The 23883-nt window shown below is 35.9% G+C and overlaps 1 protein-coding gene across 11 annotated transcripts in view; it reads right to left on the reverse strand.

Moving 5' to 3' along the window:
- The window catches only part of LOC131690758 (collagen alpha-1(XVIII) chain), a 1092580-nt gene that overhangs the window by 1055476 nt on the left and 13221 nt on the right, over positions 1–23883 (reverse strand). For 10 of the 11 annotated variants that reach the window (XM_058976747.1, XM_058976742.1, XM_058976748.1 and 7 more), the window contains exon 2: positions 8244–8667. In XM_058976747.1, coding sequence (XP_058832730.1) covers positions 8244–8248 — 5 coding nt within the window. In that variant the 5' untranslated portion in view covers positions 8249–8667. Of the gene's footprint in view, positions 1–8243; positions 8729–23883 lie in introns of all 11 variants that reach the window. The other variant, XM_058976738.1, reaches the window with a different exon arrangement.

The raw sequence follows: 23883 nt of genomic DNA on the forward strand, positions 1-23883 counted from the left end.
GTTCCAGTGCTGTGGTACTATTTGCGAACTTCAATGGAATACTAGCAATATGGGTATCAAAATTCTTGGAATTGCATCAGTAGGCTGTATCTCGTGGTTTTGGAACCATTTGGTGGTTTGACCCCGGAACGGACATTCCGGAGCAGGTTCCCGTGGGGCCGTGAGTGGCCATTCCATTCCAATTCCAATTCAAATTGCCATAGGGTCCCGTAACAATAAAAAACAGACTTCCGAGGCAATTTGAAGAGTTTTGATACTCATATTGCTAGGATATTATTAAAATGTGCAAATCATATACTAGTACTGGAACATTACTCCGGAAAATCAGGATTACCAAAAACCAGATCCATTATTCCGGTTCTATTGTACAGAATCAAAAAGTAGACGAGTTCCTGAATCCAAAACATCTAAAAGTGTCCAAATCGGTTAAAGGAAGCCATAGTTATGAGCATTTCAATTTGTGGGTACCCGGGTACCCTCGTTGGCCTGTTAAAGGTGTTTTTTTTGTTGGACACATAACTGTTAATTAGGGCTAATTTGGGTACTAGATTCGATACATCGTCCAATTTGGCCGCAAATTGGTACTAGTTACTGACGAGATGAACTCGAAACACTAAAATCTAATTTAATTTAATATTTCATGCAATAATTAAAACAAATAAACCCTTTGAAAAACAAATATATCTCATGTTTCGCATTAACTTACATTTATGGATCGTAAAATATACCTTAAAACGAAGTATGCCTATAATCACTTTAACTGTATCACTAGAATGAAGGTCACAGAAAACGCAATTATTGTAAATTCGTCGGTTTTGGCGAATGCGCTGTGGGACGATATAATTTACCCAAATGTTCGCCGCTAAAGGGTGTCCCAAATTGTATCAAATTGTGTGTAGAAAATAACTCATTGGATATTTTGTCTTGAAAATTTGGATAGAAGTAGTATAGAGTGTATTGTTTACATTGCATTTTTATCGCTGTCAGTGAATCGAAAATAGGAAAAAAATTGCTTCACCCGAAAAGCAACGCCGCGAATTCATTTTGCGCAAGCACCTAGAAAATCCTCAATTCTCTCATTGGGGCATCGGAAAGCAACTCGGAATCGTGCAGCCAACGGTGAGTGGTGTGATTAAACCAAACTCTGAGCATCGAACGGAAGAAGAAATGCGGTCAAAATGGATGTTCTAGTACTGATCAGGATCACAAGCGTGTAGTGGAAGCGTTTAAGCGGAATCCCAATGCTTCGATCAGAGATGTGGCCAAAAAGATGAATCTGTCCAAGAGCCGGGAGCGACTGCATACGTACGAAGTTCTGAAGGCTCCAAATCGTGACGACCAGAAAAATACGGTGGGAAAGTCGGAAATTGTACACACAAATGCTGACAAAACCTCATTTTCTCATCTTGGATGATGATACGTACGACATGGCGGACTTCAGGCAGCTTTCGGTGCCCAGCACAAGTTCGATGTTCCGTAGTAAGGAAGCAAAAACTTTGAGAAAGTTTGCCAATAAATGCATGATTTGGCAAGCTATCTGCTCATGTGCCGAACGGAGTGCGGCGTTCGTAAATACCGGGACTGAAAACGGGAAGATCTATGTCAATTTGTGTCTACAGAAGCGCCTACTTTTTCTGTTAAAATAATACGAGGGTCTTACGATCTTTTGGCCGGATCTAACACTATTAAAATGTTGCCGTGGAGTGGTACGAAGTCAACGGAGTTACTTTCGTACTCAAGGACATGATCCCCCCAACGCACCGGAACTAAGACCCATCGAAAAATACTTGGAAATTATGAAGCAGGCACTATAGAAGCATCCCAAAGGAGGTCAAATTTGAGGAAGACATGAAGAAAAAGTGGGTTTCCGTACAGAAAAAGCTACAGCCAGATGTTGTACATAACCTAATGAGTGGAGTTAAGCGTAAGGTGCGAGCGTACGGTTATGGTATTGATGTTGAATGAAATAAATATGGCAAAATTACAAATGGGTTATATTTTATTGTCATATTACTAGAGTTCCCGATCATGTCACCATGGAATGTTTTGTCTAGTAGATATGGGAGTTATTTTTTCTTAATTTTTCAATTTTATTTTTTTTTTTTTTATTAATTAATATGGACTTAGACTATTGGTACCGAGGATAGAGACTTCCGGACGATCCCGACACATGATGGCGCGAGCGCGGGAGTTTGTAGGTTGATAAATTTATGAGTGCTGGGACGTTCACCTTATCATCGGGGTGTAATCATGTTTGCGAGTTCGTGCGCATAGATTGTTTGGAAAATCGCGAAGGGTTCTAACGTTTGTACGCTGACGTGATTTTGTAACATATTTGCGTGTGTTCCTGAATGGTCGCACGAACCGTGAGTCTGATATCAAATTTACGGTGTGCGGTTAAAACTCTGGCAGAGATTGGAATCCCTTATAACAATAGGGTTCCCGGTCTTGTCGCCATGGGACGAGTTGTCTAATAAGAATGAGCGTATTTTCTTAATTGGTCCAGCTGAAGGCATGGACCCAGGCTTCTAGGATCAAGGATAGAATTCCGGACGTGACCGATTCGTAATCGCGTGCGCGAGGGCAATTTTATAGTTTCCCGCTTGAGACCACGTTTGAGAATCTGTGAGTGTTAAGACGTTCACTATCACCATCTTTGCTGACCGAGCTGAAGGCGGGTGTAGAATGGCAGTATAGGGCTCGAAAAGAAGAAACAAAAGACAATACACGTATTTGTAATATCTCGCAAAGTATTTTGATATCCTCTCCCAAATTTTTACACAATCTTTTTAACATGATTCTAAATATTTTAAGACAATAAAAAGTAAAAAAATAGGTCCAATTTAAAAAAAAAAATCAATTTGTTTATAATAGTTGCAAATTTTATAAGTTACACAACAACAATTTTTTTTGTAAATTTTTTTCGGCAAACTCATTTGAAAACGTAACTTTTTTTGTTTAATATTTTTTTCCATATATCGAATCGTTTCCGAGTTGTCAGTGAATGAAAAATGTTCAATTATATGAACTTCGAATGTTCAAATTCTCCGCTAAAGAATGAAAGAAAAATTTTGGGAAGGAATTAAAATTTTGTTGTAAATCTGATGTGGAAAGACCCATAATTATCTTTAGAAAAATGCAGTTTTGGTTTTGAACTGGGTATGTTGCATATTTGGCAACCCTGGAAACAAAAGTTAAGTGTTTTTTCTAGATTTCTTGATCAATTTCCTTCAAAATGCATCCCACTGATTGTTCTTAGTAATAATTGATGCATTATTCACATGTAAAATTTTCCATGTACGATTATGACACGCCATACAAATTTTGTCATAAAAACACACTTATAACACTTGTGAGTGCGACTTTTGTTTACATTTTTATCAAAAAATCTCAATGTAGTCAAACGAACTTCGCAATGACAGATTAATACAGAATCGGCAGAAGCATCAGTTGCCTTTTCTAAATTGTTACTAACATTTATAATTTTGAAGATATTGAATCTCAAACTTTAAAAATCGTTTTTCCCAAAATGTGCTAAATGACGCTTGTTATAAAATAGCACAACAGTTACGAGCTGTCATTATTTCAGAAATGCAGCCATAAACACGTCACTTTGTTGAACGTCAGCATTACTGCATAGTTCATACGATGAAATTCATTTAAAGCGCCTTACGAAAGACTAGTCTTCATTTTAACCTTTAGAAAATCATTCGTTGCTTGCATGCCAAACGATCAACATCTTGACTGTAATGCTCAAGCGGTACAATAAGCGGTGCTCTTGACTATTGGTTTTTTTCTGTAATATCGTCGACACATATCTAGATTTTGGCATAAAATTGGAAAAATATTTTATAAAGCATGTAATAGATAAAAGGTAAAACTAATACTTATGAAAATTTGAGGATTGGAATTTTTATTTTACTGTGATTGGATCCAGAATAACAATAATACTGGCTGATGAAAATTGATCATGAGCGGGAATGTGCTTATCTTGAATGGAACTAAAAATAATTTGGAGCAGCATTATAATTTCAGTTCTCCTTAAACGATTCACCATATTTAAAATGATTTATGTGTGTCCCAAAAGGGTAAAAAATATGTTTGGTAATGTTTTAGGTTTTAATAATTATATCTCTATGAAATGTCTTGAGAGTATATTCTATCAAAACGTGCCATAAGCAAATTAGAGGTTTTTCCTCTACACGACATATCTTTTTTTTTAAATTTACGGGGACAATGGAGGGAGAGTTACCGTCAAGCTACGTAATTACCATGGGGTTTTAGAGGTTTGTGACGAAATGCTACGATGGAGGAGGTGTTGAAAATCACTCAAAAAATACTACATTATTTATGGATGGTCCCATAGCTCAATTTCAAGGGCATTGGTAGTTGAGGAATAGGGCGTAGTTAGGGAAGAGGGGGAGGGGGGGGGGGTTCAACATATACAAATTCGAACTGAAATAACTGAAATATTGTCGAGTTTGAATGTACAGATGAATTATATTAAAACATTTGTACAATATTCTATGCATAATAGTAACGAAGAAAAGAAATATACTGTATCCCTCTGCCTTGACTTATAGCAATTAAGCAATCCACCACGACGTTTGTTTGACAATTCAGCGAGGGGTTTTGTCAACAAGTTTACCCATATTATTTATATATATTCAGCAATTCCATGAAAAAAAGTTATACGATCTCTCAGATTTTTGTAATATTTGGTAAAATGGTTCCTTACCGAATTAGGGTGTCCCGTTCCATGTTAGACGGGTTCAAAAAATCGTCATTTTTCAAAATTTGATTTTTTTTAAATTCATAACTTTCGAACCACTGAACCGATTTTCATGGGTTATAGATCAAATGAAAGGTATTTGAGTGTAGTTTTAAGAAAAAAATCATTAACTTTAAAAAAATTGAGTTTTCTACGAGCAAAATACGCATTAAATGGTTTTTCTAGATTTTCAATGCGAGGGTCCTTGTATACTCCATATTTTAATATTTTTATTTGAAAGATCATTCAATTCTACACAACATTTCCAAACATATTTTTGAACCAGATCTAGAGGTTTTGGAGATATAATTTTTCGAAAATAAAAAATCTATGTGGTGGAAACGATGTAACCGCATGGTAGTTCACCATACACTTCCAGCGAGTCTCAGCAGTTGTGAATGAAGAAATCTATGATTTACTTACACGCTAGGTGCAACATTCGTTTCAACCTGGGGGTTGTCCATTATCCACGTAGCGAAAAATTCAGACATTGCAGACCCTCGCGTTCAAAATATTTTTACCGGGCGTCATCTTTGGTTAGAAATTCCACTTCAATAAACATCCAGGTGGTTTTAAAAGGGTCATATAGCGAACATGGAAAATCTTATTTTAATATCAGGATAAGTATTTTTGAAGCTAGATAGCCTCCTTCAAGTTACAGAAAACTAATCTTCTCTGTATGTAAATTTTGCCTTCTTCGTTGTTAGATATTAAATAATCCCTTTTCCCTGCACAGACGCGGCAAGACGTAATAGATTAGACAGGTACAAGATACAGTTGAAGTTACGATCATCACAGGAAAATTATACATTAGTACTTCAAACACTACTAATACTTGAATAACCAACCATTACACATAGCACATCCTTTCTCAATTATCTATTTGTTACTGGTTAACTGTTGGTTATGAGCTGATAAATAGAGGAAAGGTATAGAACAAAAAAAAGGCTCATATCAGCCCTCCCGGCCTCCTCGATACACCACTATCGAGGCGTATTGTAATCAGTATCTTGAAGCGGGCTTCTTATATAAATCAAATCCTGAGCAGTCATAATGATTGGTGGATTATTAACATGATAACTAATTAACCTCTTGTAGTAGAACTTGGTGCAAATAGAAACTAAAAAGAGCGAAGGTCCCTAGATTTAGAAAACTATTGAATGTATTGTGGTTTGATGATGTTTACAATACCGTTAATCCCATCAACCTGCGAGAGCGCGGAGGAGGGGGGGGGGGAGAAGCGTTTGAATATTGATTTCATAATATAAGAAAAAATCCAAATATTGACAATCGATTTTTTTTTGTCAAAATATGTCTAAAAATAGCATGAAACATCAGCATCTAGTGAACCGTTGAAATCAAATTTAAATTTTTTTAGCTTCAATGAAATTTTTGAAAAAATGATTCGAAAATCGAAAAGTTAATTGTAATGCCCTATAATTGCCAAAAAATCCCATCGAACTGGGCTTGGGAGCAGAGCAAATAAAAAAATGGCAGAGATTTAGGGTGCCAACTACATCAATGTGAAAATATTTTTGAAAAAAATTGGAACGAGACTTCACAGTTTAACCTTCCGGAAGTCGCGGACGCTGCTCTGAAAATCTAGCGAAATAGTCTTGGAGCACTAGCGGCTGCTCGTTCCGTAAGCGCGACTTCCGGACGGTTAAAACCAAAGCTTCGAAATTTTTTTTTAAATTGCGTCTTTGAGGTGAAAATGGGTATCTGCCGCAGACTCAGGTGATTCGCATTTAATGCCAAAAGATCCTGACTCCTGCGCTGCAGAAGACAAAAAGCTAAGTAACCGGGAAACTCTAAGCTTGTTCATTGACCCTACTCCACGCTTTTCTAAACTTTCTTACTTTAAATCCTTGCTCTCCCTTGAGTACTATGGCTCTTGATATTTGAAAAATACTTCACCTTCCAGTCCCTTGCTAATTATATGTCGTTACAATATAAAAAAGGAAAAAGATTGACTCACTATAAGTCGTTAATAAAAAAGGAAAAAATGTCATTTTTATTTTAAAAAATGACCGTAGCTCGATAACAAAAATGATATCGATTCACATTCTTCAGCAGAAATATGCACAATGAAATGTACTAAAATTGCATCATAGAAAGTAGAAGATAGACTAACTATTTCAAAAGCTATAGTTAAAAACTGACTTTTTCAGTAACACCCTACGTTAAAGAAGAAAAATAATTATAACATGAAAACCGATAGTGCTACAATTTTGATGCGTTTGAAAATGTTACTTGAAAAACATTTAGTTCGAAAAATATTTTTTCGAAAAGATTGTTCGAGAGGACCACCCTAGTTACATTTTGTTTTAAAAGAAAGTTAATTTAACGGAAAAATCGCCCTTGTGACCCATAGTGCCAAAACCAACTTTGCTTTGGTCTCAGCAGCTATAAAAACAACTGGTAGACCGTGATCATTTCTGGGAAACCACTGTAGTGGTGCCTATTCAGAAGGTTAAAAACCGTCCCAATGTACGCGGAATGCTCCGAATTGCCTTCCGTATATACCCAATAATTCAATCAGTCATCACCATAACCCACTTTGGTTACGCGTCACTTCTCGGAGCCGGCAATGAGCGGCTGTTGTTCTCGAATTGAGAACATTAGATGAAAATAGAACCATGATTCACCGGCACCGCAGTCTCTCGTAGCTCGTGAGCAATATTCCGAGCTTAGTACATCTAAAGCCTTGTTCCCGCTACCGCTAGCCGAAGGGGCAGATGACAAATCCGTACAGCACCAGTATCAGACCAGTGCCTGCTTGCAGTATTTGGTTTTATAGACCGCATATAGTGCAAAATTTGCATATTTAATAACGCACACTTCGCGTTTGCTAGCCTCAAACCAGAAGGCAGACTACGTGCTGAAGGCTTATAACTGGTGTCATGACTGTGCTGCACTGGATGATGGAATCATGCTTGTTCCTCATTGGAGCAAAAAATCTACATCTTTCGGCTATAAATGGTTGTATTCTGTTTAGTTTTTAGATTTTGCAGTGGATTTATAAAATCACGACAATCACGTTTAAAGGTGCCACAGTCAACGAGACAGTTCAGTGAAAAATCGAATCTATTGTTGAAATCAGTTCTTGACTGCAACAGCCTACTTACATTACAAATTCTTTCCGATGTAATGGTTAAGCTATTATTCTTCGGTATCATGAACGATAAATGTACTACAAAGTAACTTTGGCCATAAAATGTTCTGTAAATTCTTCAGATTAAATGTAATTCCCTATAGAAGTGTGAAAACGTGCCAGTCAAGTGAAGATCTCTGACCTTATACAGCATTTATCACACTCGTGCACTGTTGCTGCACACAAATTTGCTGTTTATAGCCGCCACTTGAGTTTAACTGCTGTGAAAAGCTATGTATTTTTTTTTTCAAACATCCAGTTCCCGGCCGGCTACTGAAATCAAAAGTACATACATATGTGCAATGCTTGTCTACTCACTTCATTACTGCTGCATTTATATGTGGGCGCTTCCTTGCTCAGCCAGCAGGGGCAGTGGCGGGATGGCGCTTTGACAGTCGTAACTCGCTGTGGGAATATCGCGGGAATTCTCCCACCAGTCGTCTAGCGGCTCTGCCACTCACTCAACCAACGTCTGGTTGATTTGATAAAAAAAATAACCAAATCACGTTCCAGCTCCTTACTTATCGGGTGGATTTTCTACACTTTGATTGCTTCACGTTACGATTTTTCTCGCGCTTGACACACTCGCACTGCGATATGATTGATGACGGTTTCACGGAAAATTTCTACTTTATTTATTTCAACTAAGCGCAAGCACTTTATCAACTTTTTGCACTTTTTCGTCCCTTCGTTCGGGGCAAATAATCACTGTGATTTCCGGTTTTCAATTTTCTCCTAAATCCTAGAGAGAAAATTGCTTCTATTAGGGGGATGCGGTCGTATACCGGCGACGCGACGCGACGCTGACGAGAACGGATGGGGAATTATAATAATAAATGGCTCGGATTACTATCGCACAGCAAAAACAACTGAATAAAATCAACGCGGCACACGGTAGTAGGCTGGGAAGCATTCAACAGTCGCACGCGTGCTTTGAACACGAAGCATAATGTATTTTCTCATCTTTTCACACAATTTTTCTTAACGCTCGGTACATGCAGAGGTATAAACAGTGGACGGAGTGACTTTGGCTATCCTGTAGTTGCCTTCGTTAATTCATATGCTATAATGCATTCCATACGTCAAACGTGTTGGCATTTTACCAGCTATAATCAAACACCCTTCGGTTCACGGTTACGAGTTCACGAGTTGTCCTGTTCCTTGGTGGGCTTTGCTCATCATTGCTCTAATTATTTTTCTACTCTGGTAAGGGGACAGACACACTTTCACATAAATCCATACGTGTAAATAAACAAAACAAAACGACACCTTTCAGCAGTATTCTCACGAGATTATGCACGACACTAACTAATGAGGCTTAGTTTAGACTGTTTAGCAGGCGCCATATACAATATGTTCTATAAAAAGTGCGACTTTTAATAGTTTAATTTTGCAGTATTTCAGCATTGTTTTTCCTATCTAAATGTAATTTTACAAACACCGTGCTGTCGAATGGTGACTTATCCTTAGCCTTAAAATGGGTTCTCAAGTGAAAGAAATACTATGTTATATCGTTGAAATGATTATGTGTGATCTTTGCAAATAGATAAAAACGAGTGCTACAATAATTTATAACATTTAAAAATTTAGGGAATACAAGTGCCAACAAAACATCAATCCAGAATGTCGTAGTTGTAGTAAAGCCAAGTTTATTTTATCCTGAAAATAGCGAAAGGTTCCGAACTATATCTTGAATAGCTGCAGATCGAAATAAATCAAAATAGAAAGTCGAAATAGAAAATGTCAACGCAAAAACCCATTTCAAAAAATTTATACGAAATTGCTCACCAAAACGCACGGATGGATATCAAAATTTACGTAATGGCTGACTCTCTCTAACAATTATTTCGGTGTCATGGTTCATGTTGAAATACACCAAGGATGTTATGATCTGGCATGCGGTTTACGGATGTGGTGAAATTAGCAGTTCCAAAATTACTTCTTCAACAATATACGTTAAGGGGTTACATTCAAAGTTGTGTCGAAAAAGTGAGCTATGTTCGTAATTTTTTTAAAGCGTTTTATGAAAATTTTATTTGAAAAATCGAAAGACAGTTCGTTGGTAGCACTATCGAAGATAGAAAAACAAGTTGAATTTAAAAAATATTCAAGGTTGTCGGAGTTATGGCCAAGGATGCAAAACACCTACCTTTTCTACGGCTGCAATTTTTCTGCCTACATTCTCCTTTCTCATACGACGCTGGTGTCGCTCGTTAGGGACCGTTCATAAACCACGTAGACCGAAATTTGAGAATTTTTAATCCCCCCCCCTCCTCCCTAGTAGACCTTAGTAGACTTTTACCAACCCCCCCCCCCCCCACGGCACAAGTCTACGTAGACTTTTAATTTTTTTAATTCGCGGGAAGAAGCACATTATAATGTGCAATTAAAAATTTACGTTCAAGCTTTTTGAATATTAAAGAAAGGTTTTTCACATTGGTTTTTTGTCTATGATTGATCAAATCAATTAATACCAATTCAAGGTGCTTTCCAACGTTTGTGTAGCGGAATACTTCTTTTCAAGGTTAGTCACTCAAGTGTATGTAAAAAGATATATTGCTATAACTAGTTCAAATTTTGGTCGAAGTGCGACCTACAGCAACAATGCAGAAGCTAAACACATTTTGAGCCTTACTGATGCATTCAAAATTGTTAAATTATAAGAAACAATTACAGAATAATACTGTCGATGTGTACTTTCATCTAGACTAAAATAATAAACCAAACATGCACACAAATTTCACTTTTCGTGAACAAATTTCAATATTTCTAAGATAATAAGATCATTAAAATTGCCTTATTTGAACGAAGCTATTTAAATCTTCCCAAAAATATTTATTTTTCTTGTGTAATTAATAGCCATATTACCTGAGAGTATTATCGCAAAGTATCAAAGTTTAACTCCGAATATTTTCGAAGATAAATATAGTAGAACCGATTTGCACGGAGTTGCATAGGGTCAAGACGTAAAATTTAACGGGTGTTTAAAGATTTTGAAATCAGTGTAAATGATTGTAAGAGAAGCTGATTAACTCGAGTAAACACTTTGTTGTAAAAGCTTAACTGCACTACTGCTTTAACCACCGAAATCAATAAAAAAATATCCATTTAATCGGGTGTTTTGTTGTTTTTTTTTGAACATTTTTTTCACTTTTTATGGTTCATCCATTTAATGGTCCATGCATGTCTACTAACTAGTGATGTTTCAGATGATTTCACAGTCAAAATCTTCCGACGAGAGGAATTTTCGACGATCGTCTTTGGAACTGTCGTTTTGTATTATTCCTAGATCAAAACTGTATCAAAATATACGCAAGAAATAACAACGTGAGAGGTTGTCCAAAAAAATCGTGGCTTCTGGGTTGAGTGGTCGCTTAAAGAGTAGTTACCTCAATAGTGTACTAGCTTTGAAGTGTCTGCATAAATACTGAATAGACCGACCCGTTCCCCCTATGAGTCTACGTGGTTTATGAACAGCCCCTTTCCTTATTTACCACTTCTTAATATTTTTAATCACAAACGACGCCAATGAATGCGGTTCATTTACGCCACGACCACCATCAACGTTTTCGTGTACGGGCCTCTCCCTTTGACTATGCAGAGAAAAGTTTACAAAGCGAGAGAACAAACTTTGCTACGCAACACTCTCACCGAGCAGACGGAGTATAGCAGCAAAACAAAAATGTATTTTACTGATGTACGGAAAGTGTACTCGGTTTGGCTACCGTTCTGGCAAGAGCAGTAGTGATGCGTCGCTGTAGTGGGCTGTACGGCTTGTGCAAATGTTAATATACCCAAAAAATGTAGTTTGCCGTTACCGTTCACATCCCTGGTTGTGGCTCATCCCCCGAAGCGTGTTTTTTTGGCAGAGGTTTGCGGTGAACGCTCTCCAAGCCGAACCGCTCAACAGAAATCCAAAAACTAAAAAGATTATTGAAGAAAAGTGTATTGTGTCCGTTCAAGTACAATAGGTTTTGCAATAGAAATTTTTTGACGTAGGACTATGTCTTTGTTTTCGATATGGGGGTGCACTTTGCAAATTCCACAAAAATGGTATGTAACGAAAAGTGGTCCAATTTTAAACGCGTATAATTCAGCCATCTCACGATAAATTTTTTGTGCATTTCGCCCCGAAATACTTCTGAGAATAGTTTCCAATAGATAAACCCAAAGTTTTTTGATATCATGGCATTAAAAATTTCAATAATGTACAACCTAGTCAAAATATCGCGCATTTACACACAGAAGATAGCGCTTCCCAAATCCGGCACGCCAGATTTGTGTACCTAGAGCGCCACTCTTCTATGAATGACGTCATCATCGACTATTTAAAGAACGGATTTAGCCGGACAAGCTTAGTTGCCTGATAAACGGAAGGCGGAGCAGATCACTGCGCTGCGTGTTTTCACAGCCAGTGTAGCTGAGTTAGAAGTCCATTACACTGGTTGTGGAGGTACGCTACCCAATGCCGTCCAACACGCTACTGAGTTTGTCTGTTCAAACACTATGCTTTCTTTTGTGTTGTGCTCATTTCCAACACACTTTAATGAACAATCTCGAACACAATTATTCGTACATAAAATCTCTTGTACATTCGAGCTCCATTTGTAAGCACGGTTAACATAATATCGTGGTACTAGTTGTATCTTTCGCTCTACCCATTATCACCAGCTTTGACTCATTTGGTTTGTGCGCTTGGGTTCAATTAGGCTGTGCACGTTGACAAAGTCGACATTTAGCTGTGATGCAATGTTGGTAAACACGGCTCACAGTAAAAGTCAAATTTATGTCGACTTTGTCAGCGTGCACAGCCTAATGTTTGAGGCGCACGTGTAGGTAGGTATATCTAACTAGTTAGCAGGGTTACCATATTCACAGATTTTTCAGTAATGTCACAGATTTCTTGTACAATTTTTGATCACAGATTATTTTTAACAGATTTTTTTGATGAAAATTTCATAGATTTCCACAGATTTTTGGAAATATTGTGTTGTTTCAAAGATTGTTTGGAAATATATCAAAGATTTTTCCTGTTTCAGTTATCACAGATGGTAAAAAGATATTTTTGACCGAAACACAGATTTCAATGTGGCATCCCTGTTTGTTAGCGGTCGCATGTGTAACCTGCATGTGCTTTCGTTGCGCAAAGACGAAAAGTTTCTTTGCAACAAATTTACGCGGATCGATGGAAAGCACAACGAAAGTTTATTATTCACGTGCGATCAATTCAATTCAGTCAAAATATATTTCATTTTTTTATTGCTCTAAATGCACTAAGAAAATAAACATTTTACATTACAGTTCGTGCAACCCCATAGGGCTGTCCCTTGTAGTTTAGTAGTGTTCAAAGTTTTAAACAAAAATTCATTGCACAGAACTGAATTTTTTTGATGAAAAAGCAACCGTTCAAGAACACGAAAATGTGAATACAAACAATTCTAAAAAAATTTATGGGTATCGGATGAATGGTTTTTGAGATATTAAGTTCATTACAACGGTACTTTTCAAAAATCTTCATTCCGAGATAAGTTTAAGGATATTCAATAATCTATTTTCGATTTTTTGAGTTTCAACTTTGTATATAACCCCTTAAGATGGACAAAGACTAGTGTGTTTAAATGTAACTCTTATCATTTATAAAGAAGCATTCAACTCAGGTATGGCACGATGGCATGGAAATGAACGAAGCAAGTAACGTGAATTTTATACCGAATGAGAAAAATTCTTCATTCTAATACATATTATTTCAAATTAGCAGTTTTTCATTTCCTGAATGTTCTAGGAGGTTATGGTAGAAGGTCAAATTTTTGTAAAGTGTGTCTACTATTTTCACGAATTTTTCAAGGATAATAAAAAAGGGGATTTCTTTAATATTATTTGAATTGTAATATGTAAATATTAGTATAATTACATAAACTCATTTTTTCGACTTATTCTATGTTAAATATTGAGTATCTAAACTAGCTACAAGTATTTAGTTGGGAGCGGAATAATTTTAAAATAGAATTTATTGATAAAATATTCATAAAAATTTTAAATTGCGCTGATCCACTCAGATATTATATTATGTTTTGTTAAAAGCATAATAAGTTTTTAAATTTTTCATGCTGACCGTTCGGATTGGTGATTTCTTGAACAAAACCGAAATATTGGTTCGATTGGACAAAATTCATTTCATTTTAATTAAAGTATTCGATACGAATTAAATTGACGTCTCAAGCCCGTAGAATTAACGATTCGAACAGTAACAATATTGTAAGGAATGGAATGGTGCATAGAACAGAATGACAAAAGAAGCGGAAGCAAATTAGTTATTGGATGCGTTTGGAATTCCTCTCATCAGAATCCGACACTAACTTAGTTAACGGACTAAGCTAACGCCGGATTGACGCTAGCTCCAAAAATAAACGAAAACACGATTTGTGTTTCCTTACGGGACATCACGTAGGACTAAAGAAACACAAATCGTGTTTTCGTTTTTTTTGGAGCCCGCGTCAATCCGGCGTTAGCTTAGTCCGTTAATTAAGTTAGTGTCGGATTCTGATGAGAGGAACTCGATACGCCTCCAATAACTAATCTAGTTATAGGTTTCGTGCCCTTTACGCTCAAAGTGGTTTAAAACAATTTTCCCCTTAGTAGAGAAAAAATAGTCTTTTAACCAAGATTTTTCTCCACCAAGGTGAAATATAGCATAGCAGAAGCAGATTCTACTTTACTACCTCCAGCAACGGATCGTGATCTCACGAGCCACTTTTAGATGCAATCAGCTTCAACATTTTAGACGCTTTTCAAGATTGTATTGAATTGCAAAACTGCTGGACCACTATATTCGAACGGAGCACTTATCGAAAGTTCCGCTAAACAAGTACCAGTTTGCATATCAAAAGGACTAATCTACGGAAACAGCCCTACATACCTTAGTGACACTTATTGAGAAAACCCTCGATTTCAAGGAAAGAGCAATTTGCGCTTTTCTTGCCGTCGATGGTGCTTTTGATAATACGTCCTACATATCAATTCACAAGACCCCGGCAAGAAGAGGTGTGGAAAAATCGATAGGAGACTGGATTCTTGCTATGCTCAAAGTCGAGAGATAACAGCAACGTTGGGAGACACGAAAGCAACTATAACAGCCAAAACGGTCATTCTGCTGTTCAAGATAAAATGGAGGCTAAACCGAACTTTGATATCTCATATGAGGTCCACATAGTGGATCGTCAGATTTGGGATGTAGGGGGTCCCATACTACCTCAATGTACAATATCATTCTATACGGATGGTTCTAAAATGGGTGAGCTGACTGGCTCGGGAGTCTACGGACCAAGAATTAAAGAAGCGATATCAATGGGAAAGGCGCCTACAGTTTTCCAGACAGAGGTATAATCAATAAATACCTGCTCGGAGATCTGTAGGAAACGAAACTACAGCCATGCGAAAATCGCAATTTTCTCGGACAGCCAAGCAGCACTGTTGCCATTAAGCTCGTCAAAATGTGAGTCCAAACTGGTTTGGGAGTGCGATGTGCAGTACGACCGCACAAAGAGAAACTTGAAAACGAAAAGAGAAAGATCTGTGCACAAAGAGCTGCACAATTTCGTTCAAAGAGTCACCTTGAAGGGCCATTTTTTGTACCTCCCATCACTCGCAAGCAGGTGGGAATGCGAATCAAACTACAATTCAGATAAAGTTTGATCGGAGGAACGTTTTAAAAATGTTTTTTGGTTGCCTTCTCTGCATCCGTGCGCGTGGAATCAAGATTCTCACTAAAGAGCCTCTTTATTTCTACTCTTTGAGGTGTGCAGCCATGTAGTAGAATGCACGTATGGGAGCAACACACATCAGAGTGAAAAAGTTTATTGTGAAAGAGAAGAGCGGTTGTTCCCATGAAAAGTGCAAAGAGCGTTTTTTCTTCTTCTCTTTATTTGCTCTGAGGTGCATTACCTGCTTGTAAGAATGAAAATTGAAAAGATATTTGAAAAAAATATTTTTTGGGGTCGTCCAAATCTAACGAGCTATAACTGCTTAAGCATTTAAAGAAGAGATTTCGTACATTCAGTAAAGATATTCGTAAAAGCAACCTACACAACTTTTCCAAAAAAATTAGCTTATTTCTCTTACCAAAGGAAATTTTTTTGAAAAATCTCACTTATAGAAGAATTATTCACGAAAATCTTCGCAGCAAATGGCAAACCTTGCTATTTTAGATAAGTGTTCTGAAAGCACTATCGACGTTAATTAAGCCATTTCCACATTAACAACCAATCATCATTTGAAACACTTTATTTAAACAAAATTACCATATTACGTTAAGAATATACGAGATAAGCCATTCTTGTAATATAGGAAGTTGTTCATTTTGATTATTCAAAACTTTTTACGGAACTTATCGGCATGATATTTAAAAAGTTATTATAATAAATTGGCTTTAAAAGGATCATCCACAAACAACCAGAAATAATGCTAAAGATATTAAAGACAAATACTTTGTGTCTTCGGCAAAGTTGTTGGCAAAAGCTTGCTCTACAACTGTGCCGAAGACATAATTCTAACATATATGTACTAATAATTAAACTCAATACCATCATCTGAACCACAAACGGATTCCTATTTTATTGCAACTGTTTAGTCCATAATAACAACTGTAACAGCAGTATACAATATATACCTCAAAAACAGCTGCTAATGGCGACGGCTTTACGCTGGTGGCCCGTAAGTGCTATAGACAAGGAAGAATATCTGATTGTGACCATCAAGACAGCGTTCACGATCATGACATTGACGTGAACAAGAGAAAAGTAATTGACCCCCAAAATACAGTAGGCGAACAGACAAATGTTTTCTCGCCGCATGAAAAGTTTTCCACGCGTAATAGAAAGATGCGTGGACTAGAACCGAAGAACACTCAATAATATACGTTTTTGAATATTTTTGTTTGTATATATTATAATTTTTGAAAGACCGTTACCGCAATGAGCCGTGTCAAATGAATGAATTTGATGAAAAAAAAACTCCGATTTAATCCACCTAGTAGTGAGGTAAGGTATTTCTTATACATACATGTTGGATCTTTCATTAGTTTGCAGAACTCATGCGAAGTCCGTAACAAACTAGAGGTGGGATTAGCACAGTTTCGAGTCTTTCACGAATAAAACCTCGAATAAACTGAGTAAATTATAGAAGATCAATTAAATAAACGCAATTGAAAAATAATGGCAAAAATATGTTAAAATTCATAAAGTAAACAGAATGATCGCATTGATAAAATAAATAAAACAAATAAAAATTAAAAAGAATAAAATGAATGAAATAATTAAAATGAAAAGAATTAATGGAATGAATAAAATTATCGAAATGAGTTGAATGAATAAAAAAATTGAAAATAATTAAATGAATTGAATAATTAAAATGAAAAAAAATTGCTCAGCTCATCAAAACAAAAGTTAATAATTATTAAATTATTAAAAGAAGTTATTTTAATAAATAAAATTAAGTGCAAATAATTAATTTGGTTGAATAAAAATGAATAAAATAAATACTTGATTACAATGAAATGTATCATATATTTAAAGTAAGTCAAATATTTGAAATTAATAAAATAAATAAAGCAAATAAAATCCACGAAATAAATGAGCTAAAAAATGAGAATGATGATAACAATTCTACGAAAAATAATTCAAATGAGGTTAATACATAAAACGAATTAAACGAACTTTCGACCAGAATTAGAATTTTCAGGTATAGAATTTTACAGCGTAATAGAAAATAAAAACAATGTGGGTAATGTCAGAGACATAACCGGAATGGAGTAGAATACATTTCAGGCTGTTAATATGAATGCTACAATTTTGACTATATTCTGATAGGTTGTATTAGAGCCAGTTATTTTCTAATGGAAACACCGAAATATCGGTACATGTACATATAAATCTAAAATATTCAAACATATGTATCCTCATATGGGAACCCTGAAAAGAGCATTTAATGAGTGACATAATTCATTTAGAAACAGCTGAAAATCGGTTATACTTGAGGGATTCCGTGAGAAACCGGCCGACCGCAAAATATGACCATCGTTGATTCGAACGAAACTTTGCAGGTGTGTTCGCTGTATGAATCTCCATGATATTCTCTGGCAATTGGAATATTTTGATACAAGAGTAATTTTTCAAAAGGGCGTAAACGTTTCTACGTGCATGAATTTTTTTTGTTCGATTACTGTATTTTATACAGCAAAACTATCTGAGAACAAGTTACAGGAAATGAATACTTCTATCCGAAAAAAATATACACTGAAAAAAATGTTGTGTTACTTTTCAAATAAACAAAAATTTATGATAAAAATTTAAATTGCGAAAAAACTCATTTTTTAAAATTTTTTATATTTTGTTACCAAAAACCTAAAGAGAAAAGAAATATTTTGATTGTGATTGCATGATGGAGAAAAAATCGGTGAAAAAGTTTTTCTAACAATAAAGTCGTACATGTTTTTAAATTTCATACTAATTGACATACAAAATTGTAATTTTATTACAGAATATAATTCTAAGCACCATTTAAAATCAAAATGTATTTAACAAAAATCTTCCAAAATGCGATAGTTTTCGAGATATTTGAAATTTTGCTACTTCAAAAACAATTAATTCATGTAATTATGCTCTTTTTAAAAGTTATTCGCGTTACCGCATCGAAAAATGTCAAAAATTTAATGTTTATCGTTTTAAAAACGTAAAAGTAACCTTTTTAGTGTATTTGGACGATGGAGAAGCTTTCAATAAAAAAGTTTTCCTAACAACATTTGACATTTTTTTATAATTCTTACTATTTGCAGTCAAAAATACAATTTTCTTTTTGAATATGAAATGCTCTTAGCAAAAAAATTCTAAAATGTAGTAGTTCTCGAGATATTTTAACTTTTGTTTTAACAACACAGTTATTTTGTTTTATTACGACCTTTTCATAAGTTAGTCGCGTTTCTCCATCAACAATAATAGGTTTCTCAAAAGGCCCGTAAACTTTCATGCAACTTTCTCTTTGACATCAAGGCGATATTGTAAACCATTTGAAAGTTACATCAAAATGTTTCTTTTCTCTTTAGGTTTTTGGTAACAAAATATAAAAAATTTAAAAAAATGGATTTTTTCGCAATTTAAATTTTTATCATAAATTTTTGTTTTTTTGAAAAATGACACAACATTTTTTTCAGTGTATATTTTTTTTCGGACGTAGAAACGTTTACGCCCTTTTGAAAAGTTGCTCTTGAGTCAAAATAATCTTATTACCTGTGGAAAATATTTAGTCTTGCATGACGGTGAAACGTGTAAAGTTTCATTGGAATCTAAGATGGTCGGTCACGATTTTAAAGATTTTCGGACGGATCTTCGTGGAATTCCTCACTTGTGCCATTATTTGGGAATTTCCATTAGAAACATATTTTAATAAAAGCTTTCAGAAATTAGTAAAAATTGCAGTACACTCAGGTTTTTTTACGCGGGGGATACAGGTCGCGTAAATGAAAACCGCGTAAATTTCAAAGTCCACGTAAAAAAACCACGTAAAAAATAACGCGTAAAAAAACTGAGTGTATTCGTATTAAAAGCCTAAAGTGTATGCTACTTCATTTCGGTTATGTCTCTGACATTATCTACCCATCCTTTCAATCGGTAAAAAAATTGATTGCTCATTTTTCAAAGCGTAATTTATAACGATTGTGAAACATTGCATATTTTTGCAAAGCGTTATGATTGCGATTACAGAGGAAAATGTTGGTTAAAAGATGCCATTAATTAAATTCTCCTGATTAATGTTCTATAGCTAAGTTATGGTCATACAGTGCAGATCCGATTTTACCAGCACTCAATTTTAGCAGCTTTTTATCGATTTATCATCTTCAGTTGAACATTCATAGTTGGTAGTTTTATGGGATCTAGCAGACAAACAAAGTTGAATTCGAGTAAATCCTTTCTTGAGCATCTTTTTCTTGTCTTAGAGATCCGAAATATGCAAAAAAAAAAAAATTATTATGCGCTGTCAAACCCCTTTCAGAGAAGTTAAGCTAAATAATCGGAAAAGTCTTTGAGGCTATATCTAGGGACCAAAGAAGAATATTTTAAGAGCTTCAGTTTCTTAAAAAGAAAGAAAAATATATGTCCCGATTTTATCAATGTCACCGTTTGACCAGCCTAAAATTCACCAAGGGGCTGATAAAAACGTGTCTTCATTGTATATCCTTAAGGGACGGGTACCCTCTCTTTTCCTAAATAATAATATACTTAAACTTTAACCAAACAGATTTCGTAAAGTGAAATTTTAGCAATAACGCTGCAATTGTAACGTATGATAATCCATAACGAATGCAGAACCAGGACTTCTCTTTTAATGGAGCTTTTCACTTGTTGAGCCACGATATTCGCAAAAAAGCAAAATTTACATGGCGTCATTTAGCCGCATATATAATAAGCCGGCCTTAATGTGGATGGAAAAATCCTGTCATGCATCAACCTGTTATACAATTAGTCTAGTTTTACGGATATTTATTTCACTGTGTTTATAGCTTGATGATATGTATAACTTTTTCCGAGTTTGCCTCGAGGACCGAGTATTTTAAGTTTTCCCGGGTAGTGTAAAAATGCTTTATAAACTCGTAAATAAGCTTTCCAAAGTAACTCATATGAAATTCTCAACAGAAAATCATAATATTAGCATCAATAAGCCAAGACCGTCTCCTTTACACAACGAAACAACCAGTGTTTATCAAATTGCACCCGCACTACCGCTTGCCAGACGAAATACACAGATAAATTCACCACGGTGCACTCTGGAATGCGCGCCTTGGTGAATTTATCTGAACACGCATCTGACACCACATATATTTTAAATAGTAAGAGAGCGCGGTTCTCTCGCACCAAACCACCCCATCGCTTTCTGCTTTTTTCTGTGGTATGTCATCGTTGCATCTTCTGGTGTATGCATGAAACTGGCACGCCACTACACCAGTGCATCATTGGAATGAAATGCTATTGGCGCCTGGTGGCAGTCATGGGACTTATTACCTACCACCGAAGAACGCGAGCTGACATGAAACGCAGCAGCTGCTATGTTTACAACGTCAGAAGACAAACTAACGAATTTTTCTTAAGGTCCCCTTTTTATACGTGTCGAGGTTCAATGGATGACAAAGGGGCAGTCCTAGCAAAGCTCGCTGCTTGGTCAAATTGTACAGACCAATCATGGATCAGATAATTACTGGTTTCAAAAACCTGTTTTAATCCACCTAGCGGTGCAATTGTGCCTTTCTCATTTCTCTAAACTATGGTACGGAAGCTTTTTATGTTCAACATAATTGTGGAAATGTCCATTACATTCTTAGTACACTTTGCACTTATACACAATGGCATGCCAGCCACGAACTTGATGAGCTACGTGTCGACGATGAAATACTTGAAACAAAAAAATATCATATTCCATTAGCCTAATCAGCATTAGATCAATGTTATCTGCTTGCTAACTCATTTTGTCATGCGGGGGTGGGTATGTGAGGAGGGCGAAAGTCCCATGAACGAACGACTCCCCAGCTTAAATTGATATTCTTTGTGATATAGTGGTGGTTTAAAGATGATGGGGTTGAAAAGGAGGGGTATGAGGGCTGGATGGGGTGGTGGTCTGACGGGTGATTTAAGGAGATTTTTAAAGGAGGGGAGTGAACAGTAGAGGGGGGGTGTAACCCCTCTCCGTAAACCATCAACTACGCCCCTGTTGAAATCCAGAAACCTTATGCGAGTCGAAAATTTTTTTTGCCGGGATTAGGTTGACGTTTTTCAGAGTGATTGCATAACCTTTCTATATGAGAAAGGCAAAAATGTGCCAAAATCCAAAAAAGTGAATCGTCGTCAAATTTTTTTTTCGAGTTTGCATCAAATCTCGACGTTTCATGCACCTTGAACACATTTAGCATCAAAAATAAAAATTCAATTTTTAATTTTTCCTATAGTTTATATGAGAAATTTCTGAGTGGCCGCACTCTGAAACCCGTAATTCCGGAACCAGAATTCCGATCGATCCAAAGGTTAATAGCAGCCGATGGGAAGGTTGCACCTTTCATTTGAGACTAAGTTTGGGCAAATCGGTCCAGCCATCTCTGAGAAAAATGAGTGACATTATTTGACACATACGCACATACATACACACACCCACATACACACACACATACACACACATACATACATACATACACACACATACAGACTTTTTCCGAGCTCGACGAACTGAGTCGAATGGGATATGACACTCGACCCTCCGGTCCGGGATTAGGTTGACGTTTTTCAGAGTGATTGCATAACCTTTCTATATGAGAAAGGCAAAAATCTGTTATTTCTTTTATTTTTAGTATTTGTATGTTCTACGGAATTGCGATTGAATTTCATTTCGTTCGAGATTCTCGCTCCGGGCATAACGAATAATATGTCCTATATAAAATAGTACCATGGAAATTAATGAGTTCAAGCCAGAGCTTCAAAAAATTGACATCCCCCAGTAAGTTTAAAAAAGGAACTAAATCGAATTCTTGCCCGCCGCGTTGAAGGGACATTTTGTTTGTTTGCCTCGTCATTCATTCGTTCGGTGCAGCACATTCGGATAAATTAGGTTTACAGTTAACTTCAGTAGCGAAATAAATTTAGTCTCTATATTGGCTCTGAGATGGATTATCGATCAAAAAATTACCAGACATAGATTACGCAGCTCTCGAAAATGTGCAAGATAAAATAATGTTTTGGTTGGGGAATGAATTTTTATTTCCTCTGATCGGAAGCATTCGATTCTGCGTGTATCAATTTGAAAGTTAATAAATGTGGGAGTCGTTGGAGCTGAAGGTATCAGTAAATTCAAGCAGAAAGGGGCAACTTAATTTGAGATTTGACGCCAGCGGTTCAAGCTCTCATAATCAGTATTTAAATTTTTGGAAAATCAAGTAGCCTTGAAAGTTTCTCTGTACACTTAAACTGATTTCGAGATGAAAATTCTTGAAATTACAAGCCTTAATTTTATGGCAAAAAATAGTCAGATCGACTATTTGTCCAACGCATAAACTCTGATTGTAATTCTCTCTAATTTACTTCTAGAATTCGGAAAACTTAAACAAAACGTGAACTGAATTATCCCTCTCTTCTTTATTAATTACGATTGCCATTGAAAGTTCAATTGAAGTGTTCTGAGCATAGGAACAAAAAACTTTGGGATGAGTTAGATGAAACATTATACTTACATCCCGCGTCGAGAGTTTAAGGTTTACGATAAATATGTCTTTTTAATAATATCATCACAAAACTAGTAGTCTTAGTGGAATATTTGATCAGCTGTTCCATTCAAAATTCAACAGATATGAACAGTTGAAAAAAACTGACGTAGACATTCTTTTGAACATATTTAACTTCCCAGAACCCTTTTAAGTGAAATATCTTTCTGGGATACCAAAGCATTTTCTTTACTAATGTGTATATAAACGCTCAGTATATAATTCAATTAAATGGCAGCTGATGTAGTTTTCGATTTTTGGCAACATGCCTATAATGCAACGGCTCTAAGTGAAATCCCATCATCTACAGTAGGGTGTCCCAAAATGACATCATGTTAAAAAAGTCATCGGGCTCACTTCTTAAATGAAAGGTTAGGGTATCAGGACCACTTTCTTCTTCGGAGTGAATTTGCTAAAACGCTCCCTACTGGTGGCGAATTTTGATTTTTCGAAAAATGGGCCGATTTTGGGTAAAATTTCAAATTCATGCTTGTTGAAGTGCTCCTAACTGTCTTAGATTTTTTTCAGCATTTTTTTATTTTTATGGAGATCAAAATGGAGAAGTTTGGTTAGTTAGTTTGTACAAATTGCGGATTATAAGAGCGACAGAGCCTTTAAAACTTAGTAAAAAGTGTAATTTTTGGTGTTTTTAATTAGTCTTTTTTTTCA

This window comes from Topomyia yanbarensis, chromosome 3 (genome assembly GCF_030247195.1).
Source record: "Topomyia yanbarensis strain Yona2022 chromosome 3, ASM3024719v1, whole genome shotgun sequence".
NCBI lineage: Eukaryota > Metazoa > Arthropoda > Insecta > Diptera > Culicidae > Topomyia > Topomyia yanbarensis.